The 19,988-nt window shown below is 42.2% G+C and overlaps 1 protein-coding gene across 1 annotated transcript in view; it reads right to left on the bottom strand.

Annotated features, from left to right (window-relative positions):
- p2rx3b (purinergic receptor P2X, ligand-gated ion channel, 3b) overlaps positions 1–19,707 on the bottom strand; it is a 33,060-nt gene extending 13,353 nt beyond the window's left edge. The window contains exons 1-6 of the mRNA XM_030724634.1: positions 19,583–19,707; positions 6,409–6,544; positions 6,251–6,322; positions 5,174–5,243; positions 4,925–5,018; positions 157–234 (exon numbers count right to left, since the gene is read on the bottom strand). Of these exons, the coding sequence (XP_030580494.1) occupies positions 157–234; positions 4,925–5,018; positions 5,174–5,243; positions 6,251–6,322; positions 6,409–6,544; positions 19,583–19,704 (572 nt within the window). The 5' untranslated portion in view covers positions 19,705–19,707. The remainder of the gene's footprint in view (positions 1–156; positions 235–4,924; positions 5,019–5,173; positions 5,244–6,250; positions 6,323–6,408; positions 6,545–19,582) is intronic.
- Positions 19,708–19,988: the final 281 nt, after the last annotated feature.

Below are 19,988 nucleotides of genomic sequence, written 5' to 3' on the forward strand. Positions count from 1 at the left end.
TTGTTTGCTCATTTTTGCCCTGCACCCAGTTTTCACATTATTGGATTGTGCGTGTCCCTAACGCTTTTCAAGACATAATAATTTGTCATTTACATTAAGAAAAAAACACTTGTCCCAAACAAGCCTTAATGTCCTGATTATAAGTGTGTGTAGTACTTGGTGTAGTTGAAGATCGGGAAGCGGATGCTGTTCTTAATGAAGATGGTGAAATTCTCCACTTCCATCATTGGTGTACTGAAGAGAATGGAGAACACAGACAGACATGGATACAGCACACAGAGAAAATACATAATTTGCTGAATATATTTTAGAGTTAGAGCTGCGCTGATCGACCAGCCAGGAACCGGAATCAGAATATTTCCGATGTTCTTACCCATGGCAGGCCTGCTTCATGAATGTTCATGAAGCAGTCAGTTTGATGCATGTATGCACACTAACATGTTAGCATGCACTGTAAGTGTCAAATCAAATCAAGGTTTATTTGTCACATGCATGGTCACACAGGGTGCAACTAGCAGGGAAATGCTTTGACAGCTACTCTTACACTATAGTGTAAGATGAAGATATAAATAAAATAATCAATCAAAATGTAATCAAAAATGTGCATTGAGGTAAAAGTGAGGACGCAACAGCTGTGTCCAAATTCAGAGGCTGCATCCTTTGAAGGACCCAGTCTGAGTAGGCCACAAAGGCCGTAACTGTGCGGCTGTGAAGTTGGACGGTCTAGTCTTCATATCTGCGTAGCCTGCCCTCACCAGAGCATAGCTCCTTTCACCTAGCAACCGCGACAGCTGTGGAAAAGACGAGCGCAACTTTTGCTTTTTTTTTTTTTTTGGTGTGGTTTGGTTTATTTAATGCCAGCTCTTAATTGAAAATAAGATGTTAAAACAACACAGATACATCAAGGAATACAGATTAATTTCCAAAGAATAATTTCCAAGAACTGACAACTCTCTAAAAACACATTAAAGTCAAATAAAACTATCTAGTTATGAAGTTTAACTTTAATTTCAGCCAAACCGATTTGCTCAGGAACAAATGAAACACTGAAATAAAGCAAACATCAACTGGTACAGATCATGTAAGTGAATTATATCTGTGTTTAACTTCCTCTGTGGCAAAAGCCAGTGAGGGTTTGAAAAGGATGTCCTGGGAGTCAGGCGTTCTCTCTGGGTATAGCAAGCATTTTTGCAATTAAGCAAATATTTGCGGTTTACACATCTACATTCTCTCCTTAAAACATCTTAAAAGTTTAGTAATTTCAAACTTTTTGGCCGCACCATCGGTTCTGGGTACTCTGGACACTCTGGACAATCAGGCGGAGCAGGACCTATCAGCACTCTGCACACTCTGGGAACTTGAAATCCTGGAGCTGCTGAGCATTTTGCTCAAAAGACTCAGGCAGTGGGCAATGCTGCTGCCAAGGGTGCAGAAGACTCTGAAGGAGGATGAGGAGTTGATGCAGATCGTGATGGTTTGGAGGCAGGTGCAGGACCAGACGAAGCCAGTGACTCGAAAAGCTCAGGTGACTCAGATGGATGAGGAGTTGAAGCTGCAGGTGACGGCACAGATGACAGCTGAAAAGCTGATGATGATGCAGTTGCAGCAGAAGATGCCAGTGAGGAGGACAACAAAGCAGACACCGAAGACTGAAGCAGAAGCTGGGATGCAGAAAATGCTGAAGAGAAGTAGAAGCAGGTGCAGAGGGAACAGATGGCACAGACGAAGACAGCAGACCAGATGAAGCAGGTGACTGAAGAAACGCTGAGGGTGGACTGGATGCGATGGATGGGGGCTGGACAGGGCTCACCCTCACCCGTAGAGCAGGGTCTTTAGGGAGGCCTGAATACATGCATAGTCCATAATCTCAGTGCCAGCAATGCACATAGCAGTCCTTGACAAAGGTGATGAAATGATACCAGCTGGTGATTCCATACTGGTTGTGTTGCACTGTCAGAGTTAGGCTGTGTGGCTGGCAGGGTTGGACCCAAATACAGGATGCATGAGATGGAAAGGAACTTCAAAATAGCTTTAATGCAGAATCTCTTTAACACTGTCCAAAAACAAAAAATCCAAAAATCCAAGGTCAGTCATTCAATTCCTAATGCAAAACTCTTGGACAACAGAAAGCGAGAGCACTGGCATCGGGGTGGATGACGCCATCATCTACCTCCTGCACCGAGCTCTGACCCACCTGGAGAAGCCTGGAAGCACTGTGAGGATCATGTTCTTTGATTTCTCCAGTGCTTTTAACACCATCCAGCCAGGACTTCTGAGAGACAAGCTGGAACTGTCAGGAGTGGACCACCACATCTCCGAGTGGATACTGGACTACCTCACTGACCGCCCACAGTACGTGAGGACACAGGGCTGTGTCTCTGACAGGCTGGTCTGCAGTACGGGGGCCCCACAGGGAACTGTGCTGGCACCGTTCCTCTTCACCCTCTACACTGCAGACTTCTCCATCAACTCCCCACGCTGCCATCTGCAGAAGTTCTCTGACGACTCTGCCATAGTTGGCCTCATCACAGGTGAGGATGACTCAGAGTACAGACAGTGGACTCAGGACTTTGTGGACTGGTGCCAGCGGAACCACCTCCTGATCAACGCCGCTAAAACCAAGGAGCTGGTGGTGGATTTCCGCAGGCGCAGACCCACCACACGGACACCGGTGAACATCCAGGGAGTGGACATTGAGATAGTGGACTCTTATAAGTACCTGGGTGTTCACCTAAACAATAAACTGGACTGGACTCATAACACTGATGCGCTCTACAGGAAGGGTCAGAGCAGACTCTACCTGCTGAGAAGGCTGAGGTCTTTTGGAGTGCAGGGGACACTCCTGAAGACCTTCTATGACTCTGTGGTGGCATCAGCCATCTTCTATGCAGCAGTATGTTGGAGCAGCAGCTTGTCTACAGCTGAGAGGAAGAGGATAGACAAGCTCATCAGGAAAGCCAGCTCTGTCCTAGGATGTCCTCTCGACTCAGTGCAGGTGGTGGGAGACAGAAGGACTCTGACCAAAATAACATCACTGATGGACAAGGTCTCCCATCCCATGCATGAAACTGTTGCTGAGCTGGAGAGCTCCTTCAGTGACAGACTGCTGCATCCTAAATGCACAAAGGAGCGTTACCGCAGATCCTTCCTCCCAGCAGCTGTAAGACTTTATAACCATCACTGCTCCCAACAAAAACCACAATAACCTACACAATGTAGGATAATATATAATATACTGTAAATAGTCCGGCCTGTTAAGGTTCAACACACAGGCACATCATGTACATTGTATATAGTGTTATTATTATTAGTAGTATTAAGGTTAATATTGTTTGTTGATTTTATATATATTCTTTTCTTAATAGTGTGAATTATTATATCTTTATTTATATTTATAATAACTGCGGCTGCTGTTACACCCAAATTTCCCCTCTGTGGGACAATAAAGGCTGTTTCTTCTTCTTCTTCTTCTTCACACGCATCGGGTAGGGAACACAGACAAGGATGCACTATTCCACCTTCAGGACAAGACAGGTTTATAAAAAAAAGATACAAAATGAACCAGTAATCATAAGAGTAAAATAAACTAACTACAAATGTCCTTTAAACTAGGAAACAACCTGGAGGCTTGAACAATAACTGAATATTACAATCCCAAAAACCCAAAGCACTGGCTTAAACGGTGCAGGACTATGACAGAATCATGGGATATGGTAGGCCACGAAGGAACCACTGGACCCATCCTTCAAATCCAGGGAAAAGAAGGACACATTCATCGACCGCATTTGGAGGAGCAGTAGAATTTGGACAGCCTTTATCGCCTCGCTGTGATGTAATCGGCCTACAACTGTGGCCTTCGAAGGATGCAGCCCCTGAACTTGGACACAGCTTAGCAAAGTAAACTGCAGGGGGACCACCATCAAAACGTTTGTAACAACAAACATAATCAAACACATAAATCACCCTCACACAGCTGAACATGGGCATTTAAATTTCTGCCAAAGAGGCTAAAGCTAGCCAGAGCTAAAGGCAGCCACAATCAAGCATAGGGTTTAATAAGATAAAGGATCAAAGCAGCCATGGGAAAAATTACATACATGAGTGAAGAATAGAAAAGGCCTGATGTCCTGTTATTTGGTGGAGTGATACAAATTCTGTAAATTGATGCAAATACCTGACATTTGTTTTGCTACATAAATCTGCTGCACCTCCTTTTGTTTGGTAAAATAAAATATGATTGATAAATGTGGGTGTACAGCAACTGATTTTAATTATATACACCTCTTTCCAGTAGCAGAGTACTTTATTTTCAGTTGTTTTGATGGGAGAAAATTCCATAACTTACTGCATTTTGGGGGAATTTGTAAAGTTTAATTATTTTCCATCATGAAAATAATATTTTGCATTGGAGAAAAGTTTATTTTTACTTGTATGTGCTGTCAATTATAGATTATATTATAGAAAGAAAGTTATACGAAGATTACATTTAGATAATAAAGAAAGGTATAGAAAGAAATCAACAAGAAAGAATCAGCAAAAGTGAGTATTCATACACTAACAAAAACACTGGAAATCAGAATCGACCAAGAAAAATGTGATATGTGCATTTCTAATTAAAACATATATAAAAATATTATAATACACAAAATAAAAAACTGTTTGTGCATTTTTTGGGGGTGTACAGATTGTACAGTCAGGATGGTGAAATCTAAAAATAGTCCTCTATTCTCTAGTAGCATGGTGGACCAAAACCGTATACAAGGTGAGATATGACCAGGGATAAGTGGTTTTAAAAATGTGTCTGAATTGATCTTGATATAAGGATAATAACTCCAATGTCTCACAGTGTCACTGTTCTTATATATACAGAACAGTGGTACCAAAGCCTTGTAAAAAGCTCTTTTTCACATTCAGATGATCTTACATCTCGATGGTGTCAATCTCAGCTGGACACCAACCCTTAATCTCACACATCTTGATGGTGGCATTAAAAGGAACACATCTTCCTGTAGCAATCCCTAAGCAGAAAAACAGGAAAGGCAAAAACACAAGATCAGAAATAAATATTTCAATATATTAATTCCACTCATGTACATGAACATATTTATAAATAGATAATTTTAGCATTAAATACTATTACTAAAGGAAAAAGAGACAGACAAAAATATCTCACCATAACTTCCTGTCTTGTTGATGTACTTTGTGCAGTCTCTGTCCTCAGTACAAATATACTTGTTTTCACTCTGGATAAACAAACATTCACACATGTAACAGCTGTTTTGCACTACCAAGAAGGTGCCCAGAATGACTAACCCAAGATAATTTCTCAATTCAGTTTTACATTCCTATGCCTTCCTCAAATACAAGATTTAATTTCTTTTCAATCTTGTCATCATCTGCAGCAGCTGTTTTGAGAGGGACATCTCTCTAAACCCACTCACTTCAGTAGCTGCTGAAAGTAGTGGAGCATTTATATGCTTTGTACTGCTTTTTTTTTTTACTTGATTTTTTTCTTGTCCTGCAGCATTCTCATTCAGAATCATGATCTGAATGCACTGTTGTCCCAAACACATTTGCTTTGCTAAGAGCAGCTATATAAACTCTCTTTGGGCTCCTCTTGTCAGTCTCTTTTCTTTTTTCTTTTTATTATTACCCACATTAGTACTTGTGTAATTTAGCAATGACAGAGCTGACACATGTAGAAGTAAAAAGAAGTAAAACACATTAACACAATGGGTCACCGACAAAACACAAACAAAAAAACAGACAGCACCTGAAAATCAGATACACAAACCAACAAACAACTTTACTGTGTGTGTGTGTGTGTGTGTGTGTCATGAGATGTACTTGATAATGCCCCCAGGAGCCAGACCTGGGCCAAAGGGCAGGAGCCCCAGAAAACCAGAGGCAACGGGCAGCCAGCCAGAGGCCCGTGGGGCTCAGGAACCAGCAGAGGTACCCACCACCCCTCCAAAGAGGCCCGAGCCCTCCAGGACCACAACCCCCAAGAGAGCCATGCACCTTGGAACCACCAAGTACCCACATGACCATGTCCCACAGAGACCGCACACACACACACACACACACACACACACACACAAAGATACTTGCTTTTTACATAAAAGGAAAGCACAGTGTCAGTGTTGTGCTAACAACCACCAAGTGGCCAAAATTTGCTTTGTGTAGCTGTAAATGAGTCCAAAGACCTAATGATGATCTGTTAGTGATAATGACAGTGACAGTAGCTGACCTCAGGACAGTATCCTTGCACTTGGTTCTCTGTAGTGATCAGTTTAGTAATGATGCAGAACACTGAAGCTCCCTGCAGAAAATACATATGTAGCCCATCATCATCTGATCCATTAATCACCTGTCTACCAATCCTTTCATGCATCCATGCATACAAACCTGTGTAGGAGTAACGTAGTCTGCAACATCCATAACCTTGTTATTGTAGATTCCAAAACCTTTGACCTTGGTCATGACGGAGGATTCAATTGCTGTATCTCTAATTTGGTAAGCCTTCTCAGTGAGAAACACCCACCTAAAACATTACATAGAACATGTAACACAGGCCAAAACTGAATTCTAGACATCACTACACTTTCAAAAAAAAAACTTGAATATTTATTTTCATGCCACTCTCTCTGGTATCGTTCATTTTGATGATGATGATGATGATGATACTTTATTGATCCCACAATGGGGAAATTACAGTTAACAGAACACCCAACCAAGAAGACAAAAAAACAAAAATGGGGAGATAGGTGAACTGTGGCCATGCTGCCCCCCTTCTGGAGGTGCTGCCATTAAAAAGACAGAAACAATAGTGAAAACATATAAGGATGAGTGAGGAAAAAAAATCATGTCATACTTTGTATACATACACACATACACAGTATAAGGTTACAAAACCTCTGCGATAATGCAGAAACATGGGAGCACCAGGGTGGGGAGGGATGGAAAGGGGAGCCGGTGGAGGTGGGGGGGGGGGGGGGGGGGGGGGGTCAAGCTACTGTGGGGCTGACTCAAACTCCCGTCCTCAGTTAACAGATAAAGATGTTAAAGATGTAGAGTTCCTCAGCAGCTAGGTCAGGGAGATCAGTCCAACACAGGTCAGAAGAAGACAGGACTGCGGGGGTGTAGAGCATGTGTTTACAAAACATCCCGGAGACAATTTGATAAGCAGCAGTCCAAGACCGCCAGGGAGCCAAATTCCTGATTCTATGACTTGTTTGGGGTACAGACTGTACTGATTAATTTGTTGACAGCCTTTACTCTTTCTGGCACCTCTCTGTGGTGAAAAAAATCCAATTCATCCGAATCTTCTTGATTCATTGCTTCACCGTGCAGAAACAGATACATACCGTATTTTACGGACCATAAGGTGCACCGCATTATAAGGCGCACTATCAATGAACGGGTCTACTTTCATACATAAGGCGCATGATAAAACATATGTAGAACGAAACAAAAGTGTCAGGTAAGTTGTACTTTATTCAACTTACCTGACGCTCAAAATAACTCAGAATATTGTTCAGTTGTAACAAATACAGAAAAAACACATTTTAAATCATTCATCTTCCACAAATCCATCAAATTCCTCATCTTCAGTGTCTGAATTGAACAGTTGGGTGATTTCAGTATTAAGCATGCCGGGTTCCCTCTCGTCATTATCCGAGTCAGTCTCGTTGTTGTTACTGTTTTGTTTTGGTTGCGTCACACAGCAAGCATTTAATTGTTAATAAAAGGGCAACTTTTGCTGGCAATCTCTCGCCATCTTCTTCAATGTCTTAACAGACGCTGCAATATATTTTTTATTAATGAGGGTAAGAACAAATCATTTCTTCATTTTGTATGTAAGCCCTTCACAGATCCTGTGCACCAGTGTATTTACCGATATAAGCAAAGAAAAAAAAAAAAAAAAAAAAAAAAGGAAATCCCTTTTTGACACAACACCAGAAACCTGAAAACTCCACTGTCACTGTGTTTTGTGTACAAACAGCGCTCGTACTGCATCCTTTCATACGCTGTGGCAGCACTCGGACCTCTCTTTGGCACCGAGGGGGACAGCGCACACACACCCGGACCTCGATTCGTCCTTTAGCTACTTCTAGCGATTTTTGAGACAGCCAACAGCGAGTTTTGTTGCACAAAAGTTGGCAACAGTGCCGGCCGCCAATTGCCAGATTACGCACAAATATCTGGGCCAGCATAGATGAAAACAGGCCAAATCCATCATAGTTTTCTGTGGTTTACTGCGTACGGTTTCCATTTCTGGAACAATGCTTCCACTTCTTGTTGAATTTATCTCCAGCGGCTTTGGCTGCTTTCCACACCTGCTGCGCTGCACTCACAGCTGGTTCCTGTCTAATATCATCAGTAGAGTCATTTTGTGAATCGATGATGGCCTATTTTAGAGAATTTAATGAGGCCGTTGAACTGATCTGCCAGACCGGAGGCCATATCACTGCATACCATGCAATGGTGGTCTGTGGATGCCTCGGCCTTCGGCGGTCAGACGGTAACGCTCACCTATTTGGTACCCTGGGTGTTACCCCCCTCCCCCCTGTCCTACGCTTTGTACGCTATGGAAAATGTCGGTATTTCTGAAGCATCCCTTACCAAAGCCGCACTAAAACATTTTTGAAAGATTTTTGAGCGCAGTGTACCACATAAAATTGGTTCAAGGTCAGTAAGCACAACAAGAATTCACACATAAGGCGCACCAGATTATAAGGCGCGCTGCCAATTTTTGAGAAAATTTAAGGATTTTAAGTGCGCCTTATAGTCCGAAAAATACGGTAAATCTCCAACATCTAATCCCTCTGAATTAGCTCCAGATATACAGATTCTGAGTTGAGTCTGTACCTTCATGCATTCCCGTCATAAACAGCCTTACCAAGGCCAGACAGCTGCCTAGACTTCCTGAATTGCAACGACAAGCCAGGTATCTCCAGGTCCAATTCAAAGAAATCCCAGTGTCAATAAGCCAAATGTGTATGTTCTCCATTGACAATACGGCCAGGCACGTCATCTTCCACACCACCCAGGAATCCATAACGTAGCTAGATGGAATGTCAATTAATAAAAGGGAATAGGGTTCTCCTTCCCCCAATCTCCTCATGGTGAAAATTTGATCAAAAACAATGGCGCTGAGAGACCAGCTGACCAGATCCATAATTATAAATTCCAGTTCGGAAGCTGTGTGAAGAGAGGCTCTAAAGCAGCAAAGCAGGGGAGAAAGGAAGGGTTGGGGAGAGAAGAAAAGTGCGACCGTCTCCGCTGAGGTGCTGACAAGAAACACTTCTCTGCTATTGATGGCCATGCATTGAGTATGCACACTCTAAAACACCAAGACCAAATCCAACTCTGCGTTGTCTTTCTTTTGGTTTATGTTATAGAGAGAGTGCAAGCACAAGCTCACCCATTGACTGAAGTCCCATTATTATCATTATCACTTTGTTATAAAACCTTAAGCTGAGCCTCTTCAAATATCACCATGTTAGTGTTTTGACACTGAATGTGACAAGCAAGGGATAGCACTACCTTATGCTCAGTTGTTAATGATGTGACATGGACTTTAATGCAACTACAAGTCTTTTCAGAACCAGAGAAGTCGACTCCTGTTGGATAATAAAAAGAATGCATGTTCAAGGTACTTCTAAATTGGAGTGATTTTTTAGACCCAGAAGCTACTTCTATCTTTTAAACTGATTAAAATGACAGTGATGATTGTTATTGATGACTTTGATTGACACTGAGACATTGCTAAGGAAAAGCATTTAAACTGCTGCTTTAACCCATTAACCAAGCACAGTTGGGTTAAAGGCTTACTGTTTCCATAACAAAGAGTATAACAGATCAAGTGCTATGCAAAAAATTATATGGCTTGGCTTTGAAAAAAAAAGATTTATGAAGGGGAATGTCCACGTCAACTGCAGGCACACTGCTGATTGACGAGGTTTGGGTGGGTTGATAGACCTATGCCAGCTGTTCCTGTCAGAGGCCAGAGGTGTCCAGTGGGAGGGGCTAATTTTGCAGGGCTTTATGGAGGACTTCAGTAGGTCCTTGTACCACTTTTAGGGGGCTGTCTGTTTATCTGGCTGGAGAACAGTTCACCATACAGAACTACCTTGGGCAGTCGGTAGTCTTCCATCTGGAGATGGAGATTGGCCTGTAGTTGATTAAAACTGAAGAATCACCTCCCTTCAGTAGAGAAACCACAAATGCAGATTTCCATATTCAGGAATCTCATTATTAGAAAGAGACAAATTAAAAATATAAGTTATTGTATAAGCAATAATGTCAGCAACAACCTTAAGAAAGACAGGGTCAAGCTTAATGTGAACCAGCAGACTTGCTTGTGTCAAGATGTTTTAGAGCTCTACAAACTTCAGACACAGTAAAAGGAATAAAGTTAAAGGGCTGAGTTTCTGAGGTTAATGACTGAATTCCCAATCCACGCAACTGATGCAAAGAAGGATAAACGGACTCAAACAAGTGCCCAGAGGAAACAAAGTATTCATTGCTGCTTTGTTGGTTAATATATAATTACCATCTGTGATACACCTTGGCAATTCTTTGTAGTGTCATCTCCATAAGTGGAGTTGATCATTTTCTAAAATTACTTTCACGGTGCGTGGGAGCTGACCATGTGGCATGTCTGAAGGTGAGGACCCAAAAGCAGGACTCAGGAGCAGGCAGTGCTAAATAACAAAAGATGAGCCTTTATTGTGGCTGAAAACAAAAGCCACAAACAAACCAAGGCAAATAAATAAGCTAAGGTAAACCTAAACACAGGAAAGAGACACAGCAACAACAAGGATACGACAAATGATAAGGGGAAGACGATATATATACACAGGGAATACTCAGGGAACAGGCAACAGGTGGGGAGCACAGATGAATGCAATCACCAGAGAGACAAGGAAGGAAAACTAAACACAGAACACAAGAGACAAAAACTGAATAAGTAAAACAGGAAAACACCAGATGGAGACAGTAATGCAGACATGACACAACACTGGGAATAAAACTGCATACAACACACACAAGGAAAGGGACATAGACACAGAAGGAAAACTTAACTAAAGACTAAAACTAAAAACAGGATTAAACATACTTAAACTGAAACAAATGGCAAGAAACTGAAACCAGGAATCACAAAAGGAAACATCCATCAAACTCAAAAACATTAGGTTTCAGACCTAGTACAATGACAATTTCATCAGAACCATGGGTTTCTTCTACCCTTAACTCTAAAGTTGCAAGATGGAGCATGCTTATCAATACTTTGCATGAAAATATTATAAAAGTAATTCCAGGCCAGTTCAAAATTATTAATATCCTTGTCCACAATATTCCCAAAAGCTGACTTTCCCAAAGAAAGGCTTGGTCAAAGAAATGCTTAAAATCCCATTTAAAAATGATAAATGGTCTTGCTCAACAAATATCAGCAAACACACAAACTAGTTGGTGTGCAGTTTGTCATGTTGTGTGTCTGCTAGCTAAAGGTCCAGCTGTGTTTCCGGAGAGAGAAAAGAGTGAGAGAGAAGGTCACTTAGAGATGAAAAAAGAAATAAGAAAGAGGACAGGAGATGATGAGGAGAGATTAGATCTAAAGGTAAGGACTGCTCAGTGATGTCTGATAAACTGCACATTTAAAGCTAAATCAGATCTCGGATCTGTACATGATGTGAAGTTGATGTTTTTTTCATATTGTGAAACATCCTGCAAAACAAACTGAGGTGAACTAACTTTCTCTTATTCAAAATACTGCAGTTTAGTGCAGAATAAACAGGTCAGCCTGCTGTACTGTGGTGAATTAACAGTAAAGCTCTGTGCTAGACTGGTGCACAGCAGCTGTGGTGTTCATGGGCAGTAACGTAACAAGTGTAGCAGAAATTAGTTGGAATTTAATTTGATGATGCTTAGATTCATTCACTGAATTCAACCTTCATATCAACAGTATATTGTCAGTGTGGGGGGTGGAAATCAGCCAAGATATCTTGTCAAATACTGGGTTACATCTTGTTGAATTCAGTTGTGTAAATCCACAAAGAGCAGCAGCAGCAGCTGACCACAGCCTGACAAAATCTACTGCAGCTCACAATAGAAATTATTGTGATCTGTGATTCTTTGCCCTACTACACTACACAACCACGACTACAACCGATCTTATGGTTTCCCCACCTGCTGAATCCTACTGTAACCCCTGACTGTGCTCATTTTCCTGTTTAGGTGAGGCAGAGTCACCCTCTACAATGTAGGTAACAACAAATAGTCCTTTTTAAAAAATCTCTTTCTATTTCTCTGCTCATGATAGATTGAAATAAAGTTTATATTCTCATGTAATAATGTTTTATTATTACATCATTATAGCACAAGGTTCAGTTAGCTTTACACAAAAATAGCCAGTAGAAATTTCCTCCAAAGAGCTACTTTTCCTTTCTTGCAGTAAATTTCAGAGCCTGTACTTTTCACTTTTACTTGAGTAAAGAAGTGGAAACAGTATTTCAACTTTTACTAGAGTATTTTTTTACACAAGTATCTGTACTTCTACTGAAGTACAGAATGTCTGTACTTTTGCCACCTCTACTGATTCTACAGCACAGTGGTCACACAAATCCATCATTCCATCCATTTCCTTCCAGAACAAATGACTTAAGTTACAGGGAACTTATGGCCTCAGTCCCGGAAATGCAGAACTTAAATTTACTTACAGGCTACTGTATATCCCTGTAAAATACCTGTAAGTTAGGTTAAGCCACTGCATAATACAACCCTTGCCCCAAAAAATTCAGCATACGTACTATATATGTCAGGATCCTGGGTCCTTTGACTCAGCGTTTTGGTTTATGATTTGTTTTTGAATCCTGTTTTCCTTGGAGCTTCTTTTGTTTCAGTTCCTGGTTATGTTTTGAATTCTAGTTTCCCAATGTTTAGTGTCCAGTCTGTGTCTTGGTTTCTCATGTCGTAGTTTCTCGCCTTGTGTCTCGTGTTTAGTTTCTTTTCCTGGAAGGTCATGTTTTGGTTCTCTCTGTGCTTGCCTCCTCATATGTCAAGTCTGTATTTTTGTCTTGTTTTCACTTCCTGATTTATTGTGATAGTTTTCCGGTCCCTGTGTGTTCTGTTCTGTCTTACTTCCCCTTTGTCATTAGTGTTATTTGGGTCACCTGTGTTCCTAGCTGTTTCCTCTTCCCTCATCAGCCCTCCTGTATTTAAGTCCTGTTGGTTGTTTGGCTAAATTACCTGGAAATTACGAAGAACTTTACTTAGAGGGTACATCCCTGTAAGATACATACGCAGGCCATATTATTAAGTGGTACCAAAAGTTCTACCTTCAATTCAAGTAATTCAAATTGCTTAATAAGTAAAACTGATGAAAGAATGACAGCATGAAATTTGTTTTTTATATATCTCCACACCACCACCTTTCCTTGGGTGATCACAGTGAAAGACATTGTACCCCTTAACAGCAATATCATCATCAGAAATTGATTTGTTGAGCCAAGTTTCAGATGAAACAAAAATAATGGGGTCTCAGGACTTTACCCAGATTTTCACAAGGCCCATTTTGTTAAGTAGACTTCTAACATTTATGTGTGCAATGCCAGGCCCAGATATAACTTTTGAATCAGTTGGAGCATTTAAGCAGATTTCTACTAGGATTCGGCTCCATTTCAGTTGACAATAATAGACTCACATGCCTTTTTAGGCACAAGTGTTGTTTATCCCTGCAGTGAGTATAATAATGATAATAATAATAATCACTAACCTGAATTGGTTAAAGTATGAGGAACACAACCTGTCATAAGTACAAGAGAGGCTTATAAACCAAGAAATAAAAACAAATAAATATTAAAATGACCAATTTGTGGTGATGACACTTTGTGACATCTCACCAAAACAGGAAGACAGCCCAAAGAAGCTAATCTGTGAAAATTAAGTTAAATCAGATCTACTGGAACAATAAAATGTTTAAAAGCAAATGATCAAAATAAAGCCAAGAAATGCAAACTTTCCTTTATTCTGGAGGAAATGGACATATCAATGTCATGGGATTTTCTGGATTTTAAGTGGGCTGCAGTACTCTTGACGTTGGGAATGGCTGACATAGATATGTCTGTGTCAGTCTTTGTCGGTCATGGCGTCATCATTGAAGTTGCGACCTAGGTAGATAAACTGCTGCACAGATTTGAGTACAGTCTGGTTGATGGAGATGCAGGGTGGGTGGGAAGGCTGGTTTGGTGTGGGCTGATGAAGAACTCTTCTTTAGCTTGACTTCCAGGCCAAGGATTTGGGCAGCCTCAGCAAAACAGGTCATGATGCGCTGCATGGCTGGCTCTGTATGAGTAACAAGAGTTCACAAATGAGTTGCTTCATCATCTTGGTGCATGCTTGAAGGTACCTTAGGTCAAGCTGCAATCAGTGGAAAACCAAATGTATATGTCATGCTCTTCACCCAAATGGCCAGGTGGCTAGCGGCATAGGTGAAGCAGATCAGGAAACCTGCCGAGGGGCCAGCAGCGAACACGAGACATTTCAGGGGGCTGGCTGGGTGGCCAGCAGCAGAGATGAAGTAGATCCAGAAGATGGCCACATGGCCGGCAATGAAGGCAGAGTCGTTCAGTAGGCCAACTATGTGGCCAGTGGCAGAAACAGAGGAGCTCAGGAAAACGGCCACAATGCCAGCGGCAGAAACGACGATGGTCACAGGACCAGCCGCGTGGCCAATGATGGAGGCAAAAAAGGTCTGTCCGGGTGGCCAGCAGCGGAGGCGGAAATTTGCTACAGGCTGGCCACATGGCCAGTGATGTAGATTTTCTGGAGGCTTGACAGGTGCCAGACAGCAGTGAAGAGGTCCCCTGGGGAGTCCAGCCAGGGCCAACGGATGAGGTGACAGTGACAGCAGGCCTAAGATGGTGGCCCTCAAGCTCAGGTTTAGGCAGCTTGGGGCTCACAGGACACTCAGATGGAATGAGACCTCCTGGCAATGGGCTCACACGACACTCAGTTGACTTGGAACCAACTGGCAGAGTGGGACACTGCAGCTCAAGTTCTGGATGCTCAGGCATAGCTGGACCCACTGGAGGCTCGAGATCCTCAGGACATTTGGACGGAGCGGGCACCACTGGTTCAGGCTCAGACTCTGGCTGTGGCTCCTAGCATTCAGGTGAAGCAGGACGCTATAACAGCTTAGAAGACTCTGAATGCTGAAGAGGCACTGAATATTCTAGTACAGAATATGCTGCAGATGCTGAACACTGAGGAGGCACAGGCGCTGCTGAAGACTGATGGGATGGTGCTTCAGCAGCTGACTCTGAAGACCTTTCTGATGGCTGTGGTGACTGTAGGCTTAGACTGTAGACTGTGGGGTGGCTGTAGCTCAGTAGGTAGAGCAGGTCACCTACTGATCGGAAGGTCAGCGGTTCGAATCCTGGCTACTCCAGGCTACATGCCAATGTATCCTTGGGCAAGATACTTAACCCCAAGTTGCTCTCCGACCGTTCTGTCGGAGTATGTATGCGTGTGAATGTTAGTTAATTAAAAAGCACTTAGCTTTGTAAAAATGGAAGTGCTTGTATGAATGGGAGTGCATGGGTGAATGTAAAACAGGTTGTATAAGCGCTTTGAGTGCTCATACTGAGTAGAAAAGCGCTATATAAGAACTAGTCCATTTACCATTTACCATTTACTGTAGATGTGCAGGACAGACAGCCGTTTCCCCCAACCACTCTGCAGGGCACACAGTCATCTCCACTGATGACTGTTTCAGCCAGATCTTGGCTGCCCCCACCCACATAACAGGTATGGGTGCAGGATCGAGCCGGTCCCTGGACACCCCCACCCAAGGAACAGATACGAGTGCAGAAGCCTGCTAGTCCTCGGCCACCACTACCCGAGGAACAGGGCTGAGTGCAGGGAACTCAGGCACAGGGGAAGACTCCACTTGGAGCAACAGTTCCCAAGGAGACAGAGGCAGACATAGGTGCATTACACGCAGTCTCTTTAGTTGCCAACCCAGAAGCATAATATGAAAAAGTCTTTATTTTTGGCTTGCCCCAGAACCCTAACAGTCTTTGCTGGAGCAGGTTTAACAACACAAAAAGCAATTTCTGACTGGTCAAACTGTGAAGCACAATTAGCAGTCCTTGCATTGGCCGAATCAGGTAAACCATACACAGTCTTTAAGCGAGGCCGATTCAGGTGAAGGAAGAGTTATAGGAGACAAAACAGATTCACTCATAGAGGGGAGGCTCTCTAATGCCTCTGTTCCACTAGTACCTACTCAGTGCAAGTCGACTCTACTCGGCAAGGCCCTCTTTTGTTTCCATTACAATTGAGTACCACCTCAATGTGAGTGGAATCGATATAGCAATGCAGGCAGAAGTCTGTTGGTGTGATTTGTATGCGACTCAAACACAACACAACAATGGATGAGATAGAGGCAATAATATAACTCCTGCTCGGTCTATGGATTTTTGTCAGATGCAGGGCAAAAAAAGAGAGCCAGAGAAGGTTGCAGGCAAGTGAGACTCAACACCCGGGAAAGTACAAGAAAGTCCAGGAAGCTTTAGAGCAGACAAGAAGATACAAGCAAGACGACGTATGAGGGTACGGTAACGGTAGCTAATGCCAGTTTACCATCGTCATCATACATAAGTACCCTGTATAAAGTTTTAATGGGTAAAGGTTATTTTTGTTAAGTATTAAAATATATATGTTGTGTGTGTGTGTGTTTCAGATGGCTCGCTTGGTGGGATGTTATTGTTCCTTCCTTCACGAATGCGCAGTAGTTACAGAACATCAGGATGTCTGAGGAAACGTTTAGCTTCCTGTGCAACAAATTGCATCCAACTATGGAGTGACAAGACACAAATTTCGGTGAATGTGTGCCCCTAAAGAAAAGAGTGGTAACAGCACTATGGGAGCTTGCTACCAGCTCTGAGTACAGAAGTACTGGGCATATTTTTGGAATCAGCATTGCAACTGGTGCAGGAGTTTTGTGCAGCATAAACAGTGTTGGTGCCAGAATAAATTTGTTTTCCCAATTAAGGGTGGGTCAGAGAAATGGCTGGCTACAGTGAGAATAGGTGGGGGCTCCCACACTATGTGGGTGCTATTGATTGCTCCCACATACCCATCATAGCACCACAACACTATCACACTTACTACTTCAATCATAAAGGCTGGCAGTCCATTATCCTTCAAGATGTTGTTGATGAAAAGGGGCTGTTCTGGAGTTTGCATGATGCTAGGGTTCTGAGACTGTCCCCACTGTGGAAGTTAGCCAGCTGGGGAAAACTCTTTCCAGCTCACTTCTGGAGTATTGATGCGGTGACTACTGACTATTACATCCTTGGAGACTCAGCTTATCCCTTGCAAAACTGGCTTTTGAAACCATTCCAGGACACTGGACGACTGACAGCAGAACAGCGTGTGTTCAACTAAAAATTCAGTCTCTTGTCTGCCACAAGGCACAGAAAAGTCTGCACATTATCGTCTGACCACGATGTCGATGTTGACCAACTGAGCGGGTACTAAAAATCATCTGGTACCAAGACCTAATCGAAAACCCTACAAACTGTGCAGGTGTTGAGTCGCACTGAGTACTGTAGGTACTAGTGGAAACGTGGCATAATGGCCCAGTGTGTGCACACATAGGCGGAATAGCAGGAGTGAACAAAGGCTGCACAGGGAACACAGCCTTGCATAACTGAGGCTGTGCAGGATTTGCCATTTCGACAGTCTGGAGCTGCAGGTTCTGGAACCCCGCTTCCTCCTGCGTGAAGCTTGGGGGTGCCAGTGGCAACGAATAACTCACCTGAGATGGTGATGGCAAATCATCAGACTGAAGCAGTGGGGTGGAAGTGATCTGCTGCTACAGTAACAACGTGGTAATGACAGACAGGAGTGAGGAGGAACCACAGTCTTTAACTGGGAGGCCCTAACCAAACAGTTCATAGCGGAGACATGCTTTCAGCTTGGTTACTGTGACACAATGTCAGGAAAAGCCAGATGACAGTTTGTGGAGGATAAAAAATCATCAAGGAAGACAATCTGTATGTGTCTCCTGTATGATTTTTCGACATTTAACATGCACATGCAATAGTCAAGACATTGGACTATTATTTCCTCCTCCAAAGCCAATCTAGAGTCCACAGGGTCAATATTTGTGGTCGTATCATTCTGTCAGGGCAGCTGGTGTGGCAGTTAGTGTTTGGACCCAAAATGCAGAACTCAGAAGACAGACATAAACTTAAAGAGGTTTTATTGCTTTATTGAGTTGTCAGGCTGCATATAACAATCCCCCAAAAAGCAGAACTTGGGTAGATAATCCAAAACCAAGAACAAGGAACAGAGAAACTCACCACCATGAAGTGACAACGTTACAAACACAGAGGGAAACTGAGACAATATATACACCCAGGACAAGTGGAAACAGCTTGGAAGGAAACAACACAGGAAGCAAAACTAAGTACGCAACACACAACACAAAGGACTGGCAAAGTAAAACAGGAAATGACTAAACACAGAGACTAGGACTAAGACATGTGAACCTGACACAAAGACAGAAGATAAACAATACAGACTAAACGCAGGACACCAAAGGATAAACACAGAGACAGGACTAGGACTCAACATGGAAACAAAGGGAAAGCAGGCAAACTGAGACAAGGTAAACAATAAACACAGTAATACAAAACACCTGCTCAACCTGAAAATCCCAAACCTATGACAACCTAGGAATCTAAACCAGAAACAAACTACGAAACACAAAAGAAGAATTTTACCAGCAGAATGTCAAAGAACAAAATTACAAAACACTGGGCAAAAGCCTTGAGTTTCGCTTCCTTGTCTGCTGATTCTGTTCTGCCATATCTCATTCTCCCCAGCTGTCTCGACTGTGATAATCACCCTTCTGTGTATATATAGTCGCTTTCTTCACTTGTCCTTTGTCACAGTGTCAGTTCATATTCCCTAAGGTCTCCCAGTGCAAGTGTTTTCTAGCCCTAGTCTGTATTGTAAGTTTTAGGTTTCAGTAAAGTATGGTTTTCGTTTCCTTTTTGTACTTTGATTCCCCTGATGTACCTCAGTCATCAGCCAAATAAATGACTCGCCTTCTGTTAACTCTGTCTGAGAGTCTGACACTTAAAACAGCCATAGTACAAACTGTGATTAGCCTCATTGTTTCTATAGAGTTAGTCTTAGAGCATTACATTTTACATTAGACATTAATAACGATTAGTTCATACATTAAAACATTTTAAAAAAATAGAAATAGCACTTGGAATATGAAATCTAAGTTATGCTATTGACAAAATAATTACTTTGGGAAAAAACATCAGTAATGTTTGATACTTTGTCTCTCTGAATTTTAGGCACTGACAAATAAATACAATCACTTTAAACTACCTCAGTAAAGACATAAACCTTATTGATGTAATAAATAATGCCTAATCCACTACATGAAATAACAATGCCTCAAAAATGCACTTGTGTGTAACTAATAGCTTATGTTTGCTTTAATAACCAGATTGATTTAAATTCTGTACAAGCCCAAACAAACACTCACCCAATAAAGTAAGTGATGATGAGAAGCTGGACAACACGATTGATGATTCCAATGGTCCAACTCTTCACAACCACCGACTTAGTGGTTTCATAGGTAAAGAAGTCTGTGATACAAGACCACATCCTGGCAGTATTTGTGTGTGACAAAATACAGACAAGCCTTTGTTAGAAAGATAATTCCACTCTGTGAGGAATCTAAATAAAAAGGCTGAAACTGGAGTCTTGATGATCTGAAGATAAAAAAGGCATCAATAAATTTGGGTCCAACACAGAAAGCGGTAGCCAGATATCCAACAGCTGTAGCTCTGCACAATATAAAGATGTAAATTTTGAATATGGAGCTCAGTCCCTTTTAATTCCAGCCAGTGCCCTTCTCCTGTTACTTCAGGCTTCATGTGTCATGACAA

The sequence above is a fragment of the Archocentrus centrarchus genome, unplaced genomic scaffold (genome assembly GCF_007364275.1).
Source record: "Archocentrus centrarchus isolate MPI-CPG fArcCen1 unplaced genomic scaffold, fArcCen1 scaffold_38_ctg1, whole genome shotgun sequence".
Lineage (NCBI taxonomy): Eukaryota > Metazoa > Chordata > Actinopteri > Cichliformes > Cichlidae > Archocentrus > Archocentrus centrarchus.